The following is a 20,925-nucleotide window of genomic DNA, read 5'->3' on the forward strand; positions in this document are numbered from 1 at the left end:
TTATTTTTTACAAAAATAAAAATTTATGTTTAAAGTTTAAATTGCAATAAAAAACATTTTTTTATATTTTTCATATATTTACACGAATTACACGAATTAATTGTTTTTGTTGAAGCAACATTTCAAATATCTCGATAACAATCGCATTATTGGAAGATTTTTGTTAAATGCATTTTGATTTGAAATCATGGTCAGAATTACTATGAAATTTGAAAACATGTATTAAGTTATCGCTAGGAAACTTGTTTACCGATATGTTCTCCATCATACAATCACATTCAAAATGTTTCCTTTCTCATTAGGTTTTTGTTGAAAAAATATAAAAACATTACAAAAAAAATGTTTTTTTGTACTTAATTTCAATTTTTACATGAATTTTAGGTTTTGTGCAAAATGACACATTTTTTTCAGTGCATATTTTTGTCGTGCAGAAGTATTCATTCCGTGTAATTCATTCTCAGATTGATTTGTTGTATAGTATACGATAATTGATTAATTTTTTTTGTGAAATGCTACATGTAGAAAATTTCACGCTCTTTTCAAGAATTGCTCTTGAGTCAAAATAATATTATTGACTGTGGAAAATGTTTAGTCTTCCATTCCTGTGAAACGTGTAAAGTTTCATCGGACTCTAAGATAGTCGGTCACGATTTTAAAGATTTTCGGACGGATCTTCGTGGAATTCCTCATTTAATTCCGCGTTCAACGATATTTTATTTATCAATTATCGATAAATAGCGGCGTTATTCATTTTTCCCCACTCACTTTCATGACTCTGAAGTGGTTTATGCGGTATCGCTACTATGATCAGTAGGGTGGCTCAACATATGACATATTCCAGCATAGCACTTTTTGAGTTCCTTTTTTGGCCCCAAATTAATGTGTAAATTTTGGCGGCGATTGGTTGCTCCCCGGATATGCGCATTGCATTTTAAGTTTGTATGGCAATTAATATGGGATAACACAACTTTTGTCGTGACTAACGACTTACCTTTCAATATAGGGGCCCCTTTTCAAAATTTCGGAAGAAAAATGATGTAAGATTTTGAACGCTTATATCTTTTGTTGTACTGAATGGATTTAATCAATTTCTTCGGCATTTTGTCGAAAATATTTGTACCAATGTTGTATTAAATTTTGGAATATGTAGGACATTCATTATCAACGGAAACATAGTGTTTTGAATAATCTTTCGAAAACGACTCGGAAAAGTGAAAATTTTCAGCCCATCCCGCACACAGCCGTCAATATTGTGCAGCAACCGAACAATAAAATAATGAAAAGTTTATATATAGGTCCACTACATGTTTGTTCCTATGATTATTCGTATTGGGTTGCTTGACGAGAGCAGTTGGTGGGGGAAAGCCGGCATATTAGTTTTGGTTATGCCATTAGAAGCCGGACGGAAAGGAAAGGCCCATGCACGCCACGAGAACGAGCGAGAAAGCGATAGTAGTGAATATTAGCGAAAGCGTTACGTACAATTTGAACCTTAAAAACTTTTCTTCTACTAAACGGATTGCCAATCTTGTTTCATAAATCGGAAGGAAAACGTTCAACGCTTGCTACCGATACGTTGTTTGCTATATAAAATATAAATAGTTCAAAAACTACTTTAAATGAGAATCAACATTAATGATAAAACCTATAAATAGGGGTGTCGCAGCTTTTCTCAAAGCCAGACGTGTGTAAGACGCAGTGCATAACAGACGTGCGTGGTCGCGAGAAGCTGCATCGGACGACCAATCAAATCAGCTACCATCGGAGAGAAGAAGAAAAACGTTGGTGGAGGTGGTGGCGGTGAGAAGTCCAAAAAGCCAAAGGCTAAGAAACGCAGTCACTGAAAAGGCGGTAGTAACTGCCACTAAAAATGCTACCAAAACATCGAAGGCTGCAAAGCGTACTCATTCGGTGTGAGCTACGAAAGGGGAAAGATCGTATGGATGTACGCAGTAAAAACAATCGTCGGCAAGGTTTGAATTGTTTCAAAAGATTCCCGTCTTGTATCAACATAGTTATCTACAAACCGTCCTTATTAGGACGAATGCAAAATGGAAAAAGAATTTGATTAGAAAGTTTCTTTTATTAACCAGTATTAAGTTTGCGCTTGGTAATTCTGTACTTTTACCAGTGAATCATGAGAAAATGTTTTTCTAATCTACAAATCCGAAGGTTTTTGCAAATCCTTCCAAGAAAATCAGTGAATGTGGCAACTCTGCCACTAAGCGAAAGCTACACCAAAACGAATGATGAAAATATTTTCATTTATCGAACAAAAGGACGGCCTTCCATCTGCATTGTAAAGTCTATAAATAGGAACACCATGATGAAAACTGTGCTCATTCGGTGTGAGCTGCGAAAGGGGAAAGATGTATGTACGCAGTAAAAACAATCGTCGGCAAGGTTTGAATTGTTTTAAAAGATTCCCGTCTTGTATCAACATAGACAAACCGTCCTTATCAGGACGAAGGCAAAATGGAAAAAGAATTTAATTAGAAAGTTTCTTTTATTAACTAGTATTAAGTTTGCGCTTGGTAATTCTGTACTTTTACCTGTGAATCGTAAGAAAATGTTTTTCTAATCTACAAACCCGAAGGTTTTTGCAAATCCTTCCAAGAAAATTAGTGAATGTGGCAACTCTGCCACTAAGCGAAAGCTACACCAAAACGAATGATGAAAATATTTTCATTTATCGAACAAAAGGACGGCCTTCCATCTGCATTGTAAAGTCTATAAATAGGAACACCATGATGAAAACTGTGCTCATTCGGTGTGAGCTGCGAAAGGGGAAAGATGTATGTACGCAGTAAAAACAATCGTCGGCAAGGTTTGAATTGTTTTAAAAGATTCCCGTCTTGTATCAACATAGACAAACCGTCCTTATCAGGACGAAGGCAAAATGGAAAAAGAATTTAATTAGAAAGTTTCTTTTATTAACTAGTATTAAGTTTGCGCTTGGTAATTCTGTACTTTTACCTGTGAATCGTAAGAAAATGTTTTTCTAATCTACAAACCCGAAGGTTTTTGCAAATCCTTCCAAGAAAATTAGTGAATGTGGCAACTCTGCCACTAAGCGAAAGCTACACCAAAACGAATGATGAAAATATTTTCATTTATCGAACAAAAGGACGGCCTTCCATCTGCATTGTAAAGTCTATAAATAGGAACACCATGATGAAAACTGTGCTCATTCGGTGTGAGCTGCGAAAGGGGAAAGATGTATGTACGCAGTAAAAACAATCGTCGGCAAGGTTTGAATTGTTTTAAAAGATTCCCGTCTTGTATCAACATAGACAAACCGTCCTTATCAGGACGAAGGCAAAATGGAAAAAGAATTTAATTAGAAAGTTTCTTTTATTAACTAGTATTAAGTTTGCGCTTGGTAATTCTGTACTTTTACCTGTGAATCGTAAGAAAATGTTTTTCTAATCTACAAACCCGAAGGTTTTTGCAAATCCTTCCAAGAAAATTAGTGAATGTGGCAACTCTGCCACTAAGCGAAAGCTACACCAAAACGAATGATGAAAATATTTTCATTTATCGAACAAAAGGACGGCCTTCCATCTGCATTGTAAAGTCTATAAATAGGAACACCATGATGAAAACTGTGCTCATTCGGTGTGAGCTGCGAAAGGGGAAAGATGTATGTACGCAGTAAAAACAATCGTCGGCAAGGTTTGAATTGTTTTAAAAGATTCCCGTCTTGTATCAACATAGACAAACCGTCCTTATCAGGACGAAGGCAAAATGGAAAAAGAATTTAATTAGAAAGTTTCTTTTATTAACTAGTATTAAGTTTGCGCTTGGTAATTCTGTACTTTTACCTGTGAATCGTAAGAAAATGTTTTTCTAATCTACAAACCCGAAGGTTTTTGCAAATCCTTCCAAGAAAATTAGTGAATGTGGCAACTCTGCCACTAAGCGAAAGCTACACCAAAACGAATGATGAAAATATTTTCATTTATCGAACAAAAGGACGGCCTTCCATCTGCATTGTAAAGTCTATAAATAGGAACACCATGATGAAAACTGTGCTCATTCGGTGTGAGCTGCGAAAGGGGAAAGATGTATGTACGCAGTAAAAACAATCGTCGGCAAGGTTTGAATTGTTTTAAAAGATTCCCGTCTTGTATCAACATAGACAAACCGTCCTTATCAGGACGAAGGCAAAATGGAAAAAGAATTTAATTAGAAAGTTTCTTTTATTAACTAGTATTAAGTTTGCGCTTGGTAATTCTGTACTTTTACCTGTGAATCGTAAGAAAATGTTTTTCTAATCTACAAACCCGAAGGTTTTTGCAAATCCTTCCAAGAAAATTAGTGAATGTGGCAACTCTGCCACTAAGCGAAAGCTACACCAAAACGAATGATGAAAATATTTTCATTTATCGAACAAAAGGACGGCCTTCCATCTGCATTGTAAAGTCTATAAATAGGAACACCATGATGAAAACTGTGCTCATTCGGTGTGAGCTGCGAAAGGGGAAAGATCGTATGTTTGTTTTAAAAGATTCCCGTCTTGTATTAGCATAGACAAACCGTCCTTATCAGGACGAATGCAAAATGGAAAAAGAATTTAATTAGAAAGTTTCTTTTATTAACTAGTATTAAGTTTGCGCTTGGTAATTCTGTACTTTTACCAGTGAATCATAAGAAAATGTTTTTCTAATCTACAAACCCGAAGGTTTTTGCAAATCCTTCCAAGAAAATCAGTGAATGTCGCAACTCTGCCACTAAGCGAAAGCTACACCAAAACGAATGATGAAAAGATGGGTTGGTGATGTATATGACATAACAGGGGTGTCGTGACCACACTTCGAAGTTATTTCAAATCTTGCAAAGCATAAATTGACATAATTTCAATGCTTGTTCCTTTATGAATGAAATGACAAATTTTCAGGTCAACGCGGCAATAACTTTGCAATTTATAGAACAATTTTATATTTTTAGTTATCATATATTAACTGTCATCTCTTCCAAACAACTTAACCCTCTGCTGCCAACCCCGTGGTTTTGCAGGGTTAAGGAGAATCATTGTAAAATGTCCAATACATGATTTTATGTTGTTACCTCCACTAAAACCACTTCAGAACACTCCCACCTGTCATACATGCACATTGTCTGCTTGTTGAAATCATTATATGAAATTATTGACCTGTATTCAATGCGGAGAACTCGGTAATAAAATTGTTTTGCTGAATATACTAACGAACGGGATCCCCAGGAAAATTTCGCTGAGCCCGGTGAATCGAACTTAATGCGTAAAATTTAGCCATTTGAAAGAGATACAAGAAGAATTTTAAGAATATGATCATCGCGGTTATGTCCCGGACATTACCCGCTCCTAGTTTTTTGCTAAGTGTGTTCATTTCTGTACGAAAAAGATTCCGATGGTTGTTTCGAGAGATTTTAACATTGATATTTCAAAGCAAGAAAATTGTTCATTTCATGAATGAATGTCTCAACCAGCTTAGAATCCAGCGCATCCCCTATCAACGCAGACGCCAACAATAAAGGTTCTTTTCAAAACCACCATAATTATTATAAAGAATAACTTGAAACATTCCCACATATTTCATTGAGTATCATTCGATTTGAATTACAAGTCAAACGAGTAGTCACGACACTCCGGTTATGTCCTAGACATTACCCACCCATCTTTTTTGAATCTCTACACGTTCAGATCGCTATTTCATTCAAACTGAAAAACCATCCCTGTAATAAGTTTATCTAGAAAATGGTTAATAACTTTGGCGAAAATTATAACTGTTGTAACGATTTCAAGATAGAAGAGTTTAATTGATCGCAGAAATTAAAATAATTCCGTTAACACTGCAAATGTACCCCCACACCCACGTTTGAATCCTATGCGGCCCTTACCCGACCAGGAGAAAATAACTGGTTAATAATCCGAGCATACTATTTTCTGGTATCATACCAAAACCTGGTATTAATTAATTATTAATACCTCATTGAGGTATTAAGCAGGTATTGAAGAAACATTCTTCAATACCTACATAATACCTCAATGTGGTATAATACTTTATTTTAGTATTATTTATGCATTCCAGTTATTTTTACAAATACCAAATCAATATCTTAATATATACCTCCATACAGTGAATTTTGTTATTGGAAGGTTGAAAAGGTTTTGTTATTATTCAGGTATTATAATAACTCGTTTCATTATCAACTAGTTATTCGTAGTACACGTCTCAGTTATTATTTAAGGTATTTTACCTCTTATGCAAGGCTTTTCAATACCTTATTGGGGTGTTCAAGTATTGGGTGCAGTATACCTGAGATTGGTATTCTGAAGTTATTTTCTTCTGCTCGGGTATACGTTCAATTTTTTGTCAATACATAGTATTAACGATATTGTTACAATATTTCAATCCCATTTGAAATCCATATCGTCAATACATCTTATGTCCATTACAAGTACAATACTTTTGTTAATACTCTCTAGTATTGTCAAAAATATTGAACGTGTAAGGGTCGCTCTAAATATCTTAGAATATGTTCATCACAAAGACTTGGTGTCATCGACAATCAATTTCAGAATGATTTACTGAATCACGTGAACTTAGTTGGGAAGTCAAAAACCAACCCAATCCTCCTAACAGTAGTGTGATTGAGTTATTCTGATAGCATTTATCAAACTTTTATTGCTTTCGCACATTCAGTGTGCATTGGCTGATGATAGATACAAGACACACAAATAAGCTGTCGTTTGTTTGAATCTCAGTGTGTGTCAGTATTAGTATTTAAAGTTGGTATTCGAAATATTATTCTGTGAATTGTTTTAGGTTCCTTCTTTAAAATTAGTAAGGCTATGCTAATCGCATATCAATTTCAATTCGCAGAATGATTCCATACGAACTTTTAGTCCTTACAAGTGTAATACAAAGTTTCTGCTGATACTAGGAAAGTTTCCCAATGACGCTTCGAATAAAAAACAGCTTATTTATAAGAATGGTATCTCCAAACCTTGGCAATTGATTGCGAAAATGCAAGTAACACATGTGATGAATAGTATGGGAATAGTTCGATCTCACTGTTTGGTGAAATTAATCGGTGTTTTGATCTCCCAACTACTTTTACATAATTTTGAAAAAAATTGAACGATTAGTCTTTGTGATGACCCACCCGGCTCTGATATATTTAGGATTTAAGCGTAGTTCCTATGGTGGTACATGAGCAGTGTTGACAGAATTAATATATTTCTGCAATTAATTTAACCCCTCTACCTTGAGCTTGAGCTTGTGCGACCACCCCTGGCTGCTACTCCGTTATCGATCGGGACTAGCTGAAGTTGCACAGGGAATCAGTAAACAATTATGCTTGGGAGTAGCGAAACATTTTTCAATGTGCAACTCATGGTAATCCTAAAGTGTTTTTTATCAATACCGGCTCCGGCCAGGCCCGAACGTAGATCGCGGAAGGAAAGGGAAGGAATGGTTAGTCCGATACTTGCTTTTGATAGAGGCCGTATATACTACTGCGCACTCCACAAGTATCACGGGAGGAGGATATTTTTGTTAGTAAGAGTATAGAAGTTGGATCTACTTCTTCTTTACCGACGTCAGAGAGGTGATTCCACTACTTGGACTAGATATCGATCCACCAATTTCATGGACTGGGGACCAACTGCTTTACTTCCCTTCCGAAGGAAGACGTGACCACCGATTTTTTAACCTCAGAAAAATCTCAACGACCTCGGCTGGAATTGAACCCAGGCCAACTGGAATGAGTGGCGGTCACGCTTACCACTCAACCACCGGCGCCGTCTTAATTTAACTCCTCTACCTTTTAAGGTATAAAAAATCATATCCAGTTACAGTTTTCGGTGAAGTTTATGTGGTTAATAGAATTGAATTTTTGCATACTAATTTCCATACAAACTTTAAACGCAATCCGCTTATCCGAGGAGCAACCATTCGATTCCATAATTTGTACAGTCATTTGGGACTACAAAAAAAAAACTCAAAAGGTGCTGTGCTCGCTGATTGGGATTATTTTTAATGTTTTCCATGCAACCTCGAGCCAGTCTAATGATTAGCATTGCAGCGCAGCACAATGCACTATGGTATCTTGACAAGATAAATAAGTACTGTAAAGACCCGTTTTTATCAGCCCCTTGCTGAATTTTAGGTTGATAAAACCGGGACATTGATAAAATCGGGACTTACATTTTTCTTTCTTTTTAAGAAACCGAAGCTCATAAAATATTCTTCTTTAGTCCCTCAATATAGCCTCATAGCCTTTCCTGATTATTTAGCTTAAACTTCCCTTAAGGGGGTCTGACAGTACAAAATTTAAAAAAAAAATTATTTTTTTTGCACATTTCGGATCTCTAAGATAAGAAAAATATGCTCAAGAAAGGATTTACTCGAATTCAATTTGGTTCGTCTACAAGAGCCCATCAAACTATCAATTTTCATATGAAGCTGATAAAATTGCGTCAAAAAGCTGATAAAATCGGGGGTAGATAAAAGAGGGGGCTGATAAAATCGGGTGCTGATAAAATCGGGTCTTCACTGTATCTGGAACATTCTGTTTATCTATGAGTTTATCTACGAGTGTACTATAAATAGAGATTTTTGACATTCAGTGTAGTTGTTCACAAAAACAAGTTATTAAATTTTTCAGAAGCCTTTATCTTGTTTTTCATATTTTAAAAAAACTGAAACAAATATCTGATCTCAAGCTGCAAGGTCTTGGATCCAGAAAAAAATTTTGTGTTGGGTCCGAAATTTCGATTTTAAAATGAATATTGTACAATACGTAATACGTAAAAACTTCATTTAATAAAACCAGTATTGGTGGTCAGATTTGGTTTGAAAAGATTTTGGGTTTGAAACTAATGTAAAATTCAAACTAATTTAAAATTTCGCAGCCAGTTGAAAATTTTCGGGAGAAGTCCCAGGGCTAGCCACTGCTTGGATCATCATAAATCATCCTAGAAGACCTCATTGCTGTCCACTTTACCGTTTTCCCCTGCATAATTTTTTACTCTTTTTTGGCGAAAAAAACACTGTGCACAGTAAAAATGAAAAATGAAATAAGACCATCATTTTTAGATCGATTCTGATGATCAAAATGTCGCGGAATAAATTTTTGGTCGATTTATATTTATTTATATCGTGGTTCCAAAATCGCATAATTTTTAGAAAGCAGCATAATGTATCATACCGCAGGAAAGGTCTATTTTTCGAACTGTTGCACTATCAAAAATCGGCTACCTAATTTTTTGTGCTGAAGGTCCCAGAATATAGTTTTTTTTTCTATAAATCAAGATTTTGGGGGTATATAGCAGCTTTCAAACATTCTTTTGTGTTGCATTTGATGAGATCTTACTTCTATAGTAGGTCACTTGAAAAGTTCAAAATCACTGTAGCTCCGTGTAATTGCCTGCTGGACATAGCAGTTTGACCAGCTTTTGATGGCACAGTCCCGTTAGTAGACCATTACCCTGTGGCTTGAGGTAAGTAATCGTTTAGTGACTCGTACGGTTAGTAATGCGAATTTGCTTCCCCGGCCTCGCTGGCGTTCAGTGCTAGAGCAATACTACAGAAGCTAAATTTATAAGTTATATGACGCGTTGCCCGAGCGGTGTACAGCAAGAAAACGTAGAAATACACATCTTGCAAGAGTACACCGATGCCGGCTTGAATATTTTCATACCGCCAAAGCGGCAAATAGAGAACCTGTAATCCGTTTGAATTTAATGCCAATCGATTTCTCCAACGCATTGCTGGTGAAGCTGACTACGTGAGCACCCAGACTGAAACCAATGGCATGTAGGTCCTGGCAGCTGAACTCCGGATGATTGGCCTTGAGACCAATTAGGAATGTCGCCGTACACTCCCCAGCTTGTTTGGTGTTGAAGGCTGCCGTGGGATAACAGGGTAGTTTGGAGAGTTTTCCCCAGTCTACGACTAGAACGTTGGTGCCCGGTTGTTTCAGATAGGCTGCAAGAATAGTGATTGTGGTTCAAACAGGCGCCTATTGGATACAGTTTACATTGTGACACAAACCATCCCGAATCATTTTTGTTGCGTTGAAATCTATGTTTCCCCCATAACCGTGCACGATGAGTTTGTTCCTATAGTTGAGATTAATTCGGTTCGGTACTTTGGGATCGATATTGTCCAACAGCATTGGAGCATCCCGCGGTTTGTCACTGGTGAACAGATAGAACTCGATAGTGTCAGCGGTACATGGTTCCAGATACTGGAAATTGCACGGGCCAATATTAAATTCCCGCGCATTGGCGTGGAACAGGATCACTAGGAAACAGCAGATAACGGATTTCGTGTGTGCACTTCGCATTGTCACTGCAATTGATTATTCATATCGATGTTTGCAGTGTTTTGTTTATGTTCTGATTTAGACACTGTTGGAAATTCTCACAAAGACGTTTATAAGTTCACTTTTAATTTACATACTTTTCATTCCTCGAATGAGTCTATTTGATTTTTCAATCCATGCATGCACACATAGTTGTTAACACGTTTTCCACATTACCGAATTGGTAACTGCTAAACCGCGTGAATCCAAAATCGATTAACTCGTTTGGCGCGTAAGTTCAAACTAAAAGTTCGATTCGCGCAGCTACTCTCTTAGACTTTTATGCGTTGAATGAAAATAAAGAAGGAAAAAAGTTTGACTAATATTACCGCCTCCACCGGTGGCAGTACCTCGTGAGTAAAAATTCTGACGAATGTACTGCGCTCTTGTGCGGTGTAAGTGAAGGTGTTGTGTACGATCACTTCGTAAAAGTTTTTGCACTCACCGCGCTTGATTTGGATAGAATAAAGTTTATGCCGCTTCTGTTAACTAGCCGGTGCTGTTATATAGTCGAATGTTGGAGAACAATTTTTGTTTTTATATCAGCTAGGAGAGGAATTGCGCGTTCTAGAGAGTACAGTGGGTTCCAAGCGAATTTGTTCACGTCAAAACATATTAAAGAAGTTCCCCCGAATTCAAACACGCAATTTTCACAGAGTGTTCTATAGCCATCAGTATATGCTAAATAATCGCCGGATATAGGCTTGATAGAAAAATTTATTATACTTATAAGGTGTGAACTTTGATTTGTTTTATCTTACTATCATCGGAAGTAAAAGCGATAGGCTCTAGCTTCGAATTAATTTATCGAAAATACGAAGAAAAATTTTCGTCGCCTTTACCACATCGTTCGATGTCATCCTTACTGGCCGATAACCCTGAGATAGAACTTGTTCAGACCGTATCAAATTCAATGTCTAATAGTATGGAAATAGGGCACTTGAGATGAACTGCGCTGAAAATTTTCCACAATAAGGCGAAAACCCTGCAATTGAAGAATGTATCTTGCCCTTGCTAAAACCACACGGCATGTGGGTAAACTCTAATGAATTCGATGAAAACATGTTTTTATTCCGCTTTCCACCCTCTTCACGTGGCATGGGTTCGGATTTTCTTCGGATGCATCGTTAAATCGTTTGTAAATTTAATAAATAAATAAACCTACTTACGGTGTTAATCATTCGTTCGCCAGTGCATTATCACTATATAGGCTTTTAATTGTACGATTTATGTGTGAATATTTTATTATGCAACTGACCACAAAGGCAACAACGGAAGATTTGTGCTTATTTATTTCTATTTTTATTTATTTACTAGCTTTTGTCCGGCGTACTTTGCTACGCTTTAATGACAGAGAAAACCTATGTCAATAACAGAACTCAACGTAATTTATTCGAAAATTATTTCATTTTAAAAAGAAAATTTTTCAGTAAATAAATAATTTATCGAGTAAGCAACGTATAATTTTCCATTGATGAAAGACTGTTTTTAAAATGGCATTGCAAAATTTCAACGATTGTTCTTTAACCTTCTTTAGGAATGAACTTTCAAAATGCGATAACTTTTTAAGTTTTGCACCTAGAAGTTTAGAATTTCTTGACTATTCCTCTTTCATGGTGAGCAACGATTTTCAATATTTTCGCTCATTCCCGAAGAACTGTACAAACAAGTTACGAATAAGGTGTTAGCGGGTCATATTGACTCCGATTTCGAACTCAGTTTTAAAACGCATTTTCAACCAAATCTATATGAACTGGTACTTCAATTGTTTGTTAGAGTTTCAATTTTCAGTTTCTGGTAAATATTACCGTTTTTCACCTGGTTGGTCAGTGGGAATCGGTGCCGAATGAAGTCATATTTGGCATCCATAGATATATGCAGAACCGTCATCATAAATCACAGGTTTATTGACAGAATACTAATAATAAACACAAACAAAACAAAAATGAGAATGTATATATTAAATTTGTACGTGATACGATCGATCTTGGATGTCCCGCATTACGATTTCGAGGCCAATTCCAGGGGTACAATAGTATACCGCCGGAATTGGCCAAACATGACCCCATTCGGCACCGATTCCCACTGACCAGTAAGGTGAAAAACGGTAATATTTACCAGAAACTGAAAATTTACACTCCAACAAACAATTTAAGTACCAATTCATATAGATTTGGTTGAAAATGATTCTTAAAACTGAGTTCGAGTTTACACCTAAAGAAGGTTAACCTTGTTGATAGTTATAGCAAATGCAAACTGCACCTGGAACGCAAAACCGACTGCAAGTAGGGTTCGCAGTACCGACCCTTTTTGGCGAGAACCGGTAATACGGTACTGAAGCCCTCAGTACCGGTAGTACCGGTAAAGTACCGGTACTCGAATATTTTTTTTTAAAAATTCGAATAAAGCTTCAAACTGAAATTGAATGCTCAAACTGATGATCTTATTCTCAGATGATTGATTTTTGCTGATCAAAAAACATGTTTATTGTTTTTAATTGCTTCGGAATGGCAAGACTCATTTCACAGAAGATATTTTTCGTATGGGGCACCTTCTTTTATTTCGAAATCTAGGCCACTTTGAAATCAATAACTGCTAAGTGGTGCGACTTTCGTCGACTTGAACAGATGGTAGATGTATGAAACCCTATTAACAACAGTAAATCAAAGCAAGAATGGCAGTAAATCCGAGCAGGTTAATCGCATTTCCTCTCTTGCTTTTCTGAAAATTGGTTTCGACCTTTATGTCGTTTGCCTACTATTCTCTAACGCATATCCAGGCTCTTTGCTTTCCTGTAAACTATGGAGTTTTGCTGAATTTTCCGATCACCAATAATTACAAATCGCCCCATTTGAAGCAGTTCACCAACTCTAAAACTGTTAGCTACTAAATCGCTGTTCGTTCTATTATAGATAAAGGTTTAAGAGCAAACCAAATACAGACATGACTTAGACCATAGTCTTATTACGCGCCACCCAGTGAATAATGGAAACCAATCAGAATGTCGCTAATAAAACTTTAACTTCTAGAATTATTATGATGATGGCTCACCTCATTCCCACATAAAGGTGTAATCTCAACGATTTATCTAGAAGGCAAATTAATATAATTAAACGTTATCTTGCAGTCCGATATTTTGAAACAGATCCCCCTGCAGAGTTAACATATTTGTCATAAAAAATTGTATAGTACCGAAAATACCGGTATTGGCTTTTGTTTAGTACCGGTAATACGGTACCAAAAATGGGTCGGTATTCCCGGGATTTTCGGTACCGGTATTACCGGTACCACAACCCTAACTGCAAGCTGAACAATTTATTACCCAGAAACGCATCTGCAGGAAACTGAAGACGTTTCAATTCTAATGATATATCATGTGCTATCATTGGAATGCGTGGATTAAGTACATCTTCGCCATGGCATAGAGTCAAAAGGCCGAGCAAACATTGGAAGGGGGGGGGGGGGGTCGAGTCACAGCATCATGGACATTAGGGATCATCCATAAATGACGTAGCATTTTTGAGTGATTTTTATCACCCCCCCCCCCTCCCCCATCGTAGCATTTCGTCACAAACCCCTAAATACCCCCTGGTAATTACGTAGCTTGACGGTAAACCTCCCCCCCCCCTTGACCCCGTAAAAAATTTAAAATAATAAAAACGATGTTAGTTAGATGAAACGGGTAAAGATACGTAGCATGATATGACCCCTTACCCCCCTGTGGACACACATCATCACAAAATGCAAAACTCCCCTTCCCCCATATAATGCTACGTCATTTATGGATATTCCTTTATGAGGCGCAAGGAGAATGTCACTGTGTCATAATGTCCGAGATTCCATGACGCACTCATAGTTTCGGATAATATGACGCATAAGAACTGCATAGGAACTCATGCATTATGTTCGAACCTTACGACGGATCACTTGTGCCTCATAACCTCATAATAGTTTCGGATGTTATGGCACACAGGTATTGCGTCATATCGTTCCAGCTTATAACGTCTCAAATCAGTGAGATTTACAATGTCTGGGACAGTATGGTGCACAAAAGTGCCTCTTCAGATCCGAAAGCAAGAGTCCAAAAATCCAATCATCTTTGTATAAAAAGATCCAAATGCAGTTCTGCGCAGTAATGTCCGGGATCTTATGATGTACACTGCTATTGGGATGTTTAGATGCAGAGGTAATGCGTCATAAAGTCTGGGATTATATGATACGGATACGGACTTAGTCGTACCGGGCGGCCAATCTGTATTCTTCTATAAATTAAATTTGATGGTAGATCAACGGTGTTGTCTCTAGAAATTGGCCATCTACAAATACATTGAGTTCCTTTTTAACTGCGTCTAGCTCCTGCTTTTGTTCTGGAGTTAATTTGGTTTCCTCCCCATACTCAATTCCAACTTCCTATATCAAATTTTCGTGCGTTTCTTTAATCGTGGGTTCAATTCCAAAAACTCGCCAAAAATTAATACTTAAAAGCCATCAGCTTCTGAGCGATGGCGTAACTAAAGATGTGACAAGCTTCGATTTGCCGTTAAAGGTAATCGGAAGGTGAACATATCCTTGGACCGCTAGCCTCTCGCCTTCAGCTGCTAAGAGCTTCATATTAGGCTGAAACCTCTTCAACTTGAGCTTCTTCAACAACTGTTCACTGCGTACCTCTAGGATCGACACCTGATCTCCGTTATCCAACAGTCCTACAGTCTTAGGAATCATCCATAAATGACGTAGCATTTCGAGCGATTTTTAACACCCCTCCCCCATCGTAGCATTTTGTCACAAACTTCTAAATACCCCCTTATAATTACGTAGCTTGACGGTAACCCTACTCCCTCCCTTGTCCCCGTAAAAAATTAAAATAACGATGTCAGTTAGATGAAACGGGTAAGATTGTCGTGACATCAGGTCAACCCCTATTCCCTTTAAAAAGTTATGAAGCACGACATGACCCCCTACCCCCTGCCGTCACACATCATCACAAATTACAAAACTCCCCACTCCCCGATTTAATGCTACGTCATTTATGGATGGTCCCTTATCGCACAAAAGGCCGATTTCCCCTGTCAGACCTTCAACATCCTTGCTAGCTAATACGAATACAGTTGGAGGATTTCGTGGACGTATTCGATGACCTCTTAAGTCGAACTGTGCACGTTTTGCCTTTCTCATATAGAAAGGTTATATAATCACTCTGAACATGGTCATTGGTCAACCTAATCCCGGCTCAAAGGGCCGTGTGTCATATCCCATTCGACTCAGTTCGTCGACATCGGAAAATGTCTGTCTGTGTGTATGTGTGTATGTGGAAACAAAAATGTCACCTCTGTTCCTCAGAGATGGCTGGACCGATTTGCATAAACTTATTCTCAAATGAAAGGTGCAACCTTCCCATCGGCTATTGAATTTTTTATTGATTGAACTTCCGGTTCCGGAGTTCCGGGTTAAAGAGTGCGGCCACAACTCAAATCTCCATATTAACTGGTACCACCGTGCTATCAAAATGATGCTAAACTTATTAAAATGGATGCAAAATTACTTTGATTTGCCATAAATTTACTCTGGGTTGATTTTCCGCGGATGCGTTGTCAATCGGTTTAGATGCATTCTTCTCGGCATCTTCGCGCATAATTGTCCGTGGTGCGCAGTCTGACGACAGTACTTACACGAGTTTTAAAGTCAAGTGGAAGGGAATAGATCTTTCGACCTTCATCCTCACTACAAGAATCCCGTTAGGTGTACCTGGTAAGAAATTTCTCCACGCATTAGGTGTAACAGATTTTACTTCTCTCCGTATTGTGACATGTATTCTGCAGTTAGTTCAGGAGAGGTATGGTTATATGAAAAAAAAATTGTTCCGAGCAACTTTGTAGGTTCAATTTGGGTTCTAGAATAACTTTGCAAATTCTAAACTCGATCGGAGAAGTTATATTTTTTCGCCTAAGGTTTAAAGTTTACATGGGATTTCGTATGGGAAAATCGACTTTTACAAAATAATTCTTCCAAAAGTTGCCTCCAAAACAGAAAATAAATAAATGCAAGATTTTTATAGAAAATGTTTCAAAAATTTTCAAGGAAGCAAAGTCTCGATCACTACGAAACGATCTGACTATTGTGAAAAAGTTATTAAGTAAAAACGAACTGATGCTCTGAAGATTGATGAAAATTTAAATCATAGCATCACTGCTGCTGACGGTCGAATTATTTACAAAATTGTTGATTTTCTCTTATTATGTACAAAAGAAGCCTCAATTTATACCTCAAAACTCTTGTGAAGTGACTAAACAGTTCAGATCATTGATTTAGACACATAGAACAAGATTGCATTATAACTTTTTCCACAAGCGTCAGATCGTTTCGTGATTCTCGAGACTACCGATTTATTTTTGGGACGCAATGGGAGACTTTTGGAGTGATTATTTTGTGCAAGTGTAAACAGTGGGCACAAAAATATAGTTTCACTTATCAAGCTATGAATTTACACAGTCGTTCTAGGACCCAAATGGTATCCAAAAAGTTGATCGGAACAGGAATCTAATTTTTATACCACTCTAGTGGTTATGTAGCATTACCTCTATGCAGCTTTTTTATACGAACGTTCCGCTACTGCATTGCGAGGTCGATAATACAGCAGATAGATGACCTCTTTAAGCCAACGCTCCATCTCGTCCATCGACAGACTTGTCCCTCTTTGCCGTGAGAACCAGTCTGTCTTTACTCGACTCCCATCAACAGAAGACAAAAGTTGAGCCCGTAAGGTATTAAGCCTGTTTTATTGACCCTGCCACTTTTAGTTTTCCGATCTGTTTACTTCACACCCATGCTCTCACTTCAGTACTATGGCACTAAATTTTCATAATTTTCCCTACCTAGTAATCTCTAGCTAATTGAATATCGTTAAAATGAAAAAAAGAAAATGTGACTACAAATAGTCGAAAAAAAGGAAAAAAGAAAATTATAACAAGAATCAACGAGCAAAGTTTTTCTATGAAAAGTAAATATTGATTAAACAAATATTCACATGTCGTCACTGTTGTACTATTTTATGAGAAGCGCCATTTCTCGGGACTTATAAATGGTAGATACAATTCAGAGAAAACAACTGATAGAGTAGAATGGGGTCAAATAGGTATGGGAGTACAATAAGTATAGGGTAATATCTTAGCTATGTTATTGTAGAGGTCGCTCGTGTTGCGTGAATTAGATGCACGGTAGAGAACATCGTTGATGACTGTCATTTCGGCTGTTTTTGGGCACTAGAGGAGACTACTATAATGTAAACCTGAATTATTTTGATAGGAAAATTGTAATTTCGTGCGAAGAACACCAAAACGAAGTGAAGAGGATATAAAGTAAGCAATTGCATCTGTTCAAGATGGCACCAGTATTCGATCAGCCTGTAAACAATTCAAGGTTCCGTTCGAAACATTACCTGCACGTGTGAAAGCAAAGTGCTCGTCATCAATTAAAGCGCGTCAGATATTTCGCGTGAATTAACAATATAATAATTGAAGGTGTTGTTGAAATAGACAATCGACAAAAACCATGATCGAAGAACCGGAATGCATAACTTCAACTCCACACTCTGGCGACGACGCGGCACCGAAGAAGTCATTTTCAAGTGCACTGATTTTCAAGATGTGTACATTGTTTTATTTAACCTCGAATATTCCTTCCTATCTTACCCCCAGATTTTAAAAACATCGAAAAAAGTACGTTTGCCTTATTGGATTTAGCTTGAAAAATATTTAGCCAAGCATAAAATCATTTTTGCCAAAACGTTGCCAGATGTATAAACTTTCCAACGAGTGTTTATTTGTCAAAATTAGTGCAAAATACCATCGTACGAGCTCGCCAAAAAATTGACCTACTTGACCCACTCTACTCTACTTCAATTAATTCTTTATTTATCTCTCAAATATTCCAAAGATTGGTTGACTATATTGAGAGTTTTTGCTAAAAATGTAAACAAAAGTCGCACTCACACGTATTATAAGAGCGTGTTGATGACAAAATTCGTATGGCCTGTTGTCAAATATGCAATATTTCCAGTTTAAATGTAAAACTAAATTTTTCTGGCAATACATGTATTTTTATTTTGAAAATTTTTATTCCATTTTGTTCTTCAGATATTTTTACATAGAAAAACATTTAAAACATCAATATAACTTGAGCCAATTCCAAGATCTAGAGTAAAAGTATCATTCCTTGCCCCCTTCCCAATTTTCGCCCCCAAATAATAATTTGATCTTCTTTACGTTCTGAACTTTTTTTTCGACAAACATTGAAAATCAAACTAAGACGATTAAACTGTGCAAATTGAATTAATTTAAACAGGAATAGTTCATAACGTATTTTTAATCCTAATTAGAGTCATACCTGTAGAGCACCAATTTTCCTGAAAATTAAAAATGGCGATGACTTTTTGTCGTTGGAAAATATATATATAGATTTTATGATTGAGCGTTAGAATATTCGATAGTATTTATTTTGAGCATTGCTAGAATACACGTCAACGAACCTCCCCTATTATTATTTTTATTTCATTATATTTGAACAATTTTGAAAAGTGGCGAAATTTAATGCAACGTCCGCGGATCCCTAGGGTGCCATGAAGTCGTTGCTGGGAGTTCGCGAAGAAACATATATTTTCGGTATATGTCTTGTTTCCTAACAAACTGAAAATAACATATTGATAGCATACAAAATCGATGTTTATCTGTGGGGGTCCTTCGCAACCCAGTGTGATTTCTAAGGGGTTCGTGGTACGAAAAAGGTTGAGAACCGCTGCCATATAGCATTCTTTCCTTTCAATTGGTTTTTATCTTCGCCTCGTTCTACAGTGGTACCAAAGAATAAAAAGTTTCTTGGAATGATACGCCCCTTCTTTCGATCTTATCGGATCGATGATTCAGATAGAAAGATATTCACTTCAGTAAAGTTGTAGAAAAACGTTCCAAGAAGGTTTCTTACGAAAAATTCTGGTTTTCGAGATAAAGGGCGTTGTTTGTGGAAGGCCTCTGAAAACATTTTTAATTTCTAATGTTCTAGAACAGCGGTTTCAACCTTTTTCGTACCACGGATTCCTTAGAAATTAGCCTGGGTTGCGGTGGATTCCCACAGATAAACATCGATTTTGTATGCTATCAATATGTTATTTTCAGTTCGTTAGGAAACAAGACTTGAAATTTCAATATGCCTTCGGAAAATATATTTTTCTTCGCGAACCAACGACTAGACGGCCCCATAGAGGTCAGCGGACCCTAAGTTTGAGAATCACTGTTCTATAAAGTTATGTGGACAGCTGGAATAGACTATTTTGTAAAATACGCTACCCTGTTATCACTTGTATGTACAGAGTTGTTCACTTTTTTCGAATGAAAATAGCTCACATTCTAAGGTCAACATCTCAAACTAGAGATGGGCAAACCGATTCAGATTAGTGAGCGAATCGTGTCCGATTCGCACGAAAAAAGGTATCGACTGTTGTTCGGTGCAGCGCATTCATTCAGTTATTTTCGGTTTAAATTCAATTTCAGTTTCATACTGAATTTTGTTTCTGTGCTGGCTCTGAGTGGAATTATCGAGCAAAAATGCATCAGACAAGTAGTTCACTTATGCTGTAAATTCTAAAATAGACATTCCCCATTCACATTCAACAAATAAATGCTTTTGTTAGTGAATTGATTTATATTTTTTTCTGAACTGAAGGCATTCGATTCTGTGTGAAACTTCGGTAAGCTTGGAAGTGACTGAATGAGGGAGGCGTTCTAACTGACTGCTGGCTTCGCTAAATGCACGCAGAAATAGGCAACTTTTACAAAAATTATTCCGTTATACACTTTGTAATTATACACACCCACAAGTTACTCAACAGCAGATTTTTTGAAAAGAATCAGAACTTTTCAAAAAAGAATCGCGGCTCACTCATTCTTTTTCAAGAGTCGATTCTTTTGATCGATTCGCGATTCACTTGCCCTTCTCTATCTCTAACTAAATGAAAGTACAAATTATTTTTGAAACACTGGCTGCAAGACTGCCATCTACCTAAACAGTAGCAGTGAAGATAGTTAGATTCAGCCCTCGAATCCCGCACAGTTGTACTCGATTTCTAAAATATGTTATTAACAATTCAGCTAAACTACTAATAGTAACGCAATGTTTGGTGTTTACGAATAGGGGAGACCGGGGCTAGTTTGCGGTGTTTTCAGTTTGCAATTTTCGCCGTTTTGATGTAAGTAGATTTTGCAAAATAAAACACGCGGCATGAAAGAGCAGACTGTTGACAACATCTCTGATTTTTTTTAAAGTGTTTGATGCATTGTCTCCATTTTTAGAGACAAAAATATGTGACGCGGAAAACCCGCCAACTTACCCCGGCCCCGGGGTAAGTTGGCGGTACGTGAGGATACGCTAAAAACTTAGCAATCAAATGGAGATGCAATTACTTCAAGGGTCCTTTTGGAACGTGCTGCATGCATTTTCGAGAAAACTGTATATTAACCGACATTTACTATCAGTGGCGTAGTAAGAAAATTTTTCGGGGGGGGGGGGGGGGGGGGATATGAA

The 20,925-nt window shown here is 37.1% G+C and overlaps 1 protein-coding gene across 1 annotated transcript in view; it reads right to left on the bottom strand.

Annotated features, from left to right (window-relative positions):
- LOC131679493 (uncharacterized) overlaps nucleotides 1–20,925 on the bottom strand; it is a 116,159-nt gene that overhangs the window by 13,664 nt on the left and 81,570 nt on the right. The window contains exons 15-16 of the mRNA XM_058960229.1: nucleotides 10,041–10,340; nucleotides 9,711–9,974 (exon numbers count right to left, since the gene is read on the bottom strand). Coding sequence (XP_058816212.1) covers nucleotides 9,711–9,974; nucleotides 10,041–10,340 — 564 coding nt within the window. The remainder of the gene's footprint in view (nucleotides 1–9,710; nucleotides 9,975–10,040; nucleotides 10,341–20,925) is intronic.

The sequence above is a fragment of the Topomyia yanbarensis genome, chromosome 2 (assembly GCF_030247195.1).
Source record: "Topomyia yanbarensis strain Yona2022 chromosome 2, ASM3024719v1, whole genome shotgun sequence".
NCBI classification, from domain to species: domain Eukaryota; kingdom Metazoa; phylum Arthropoda; class Insecta; order Diptera; family Culicidae; genus Topomyia; species Topomyia yanbarensis.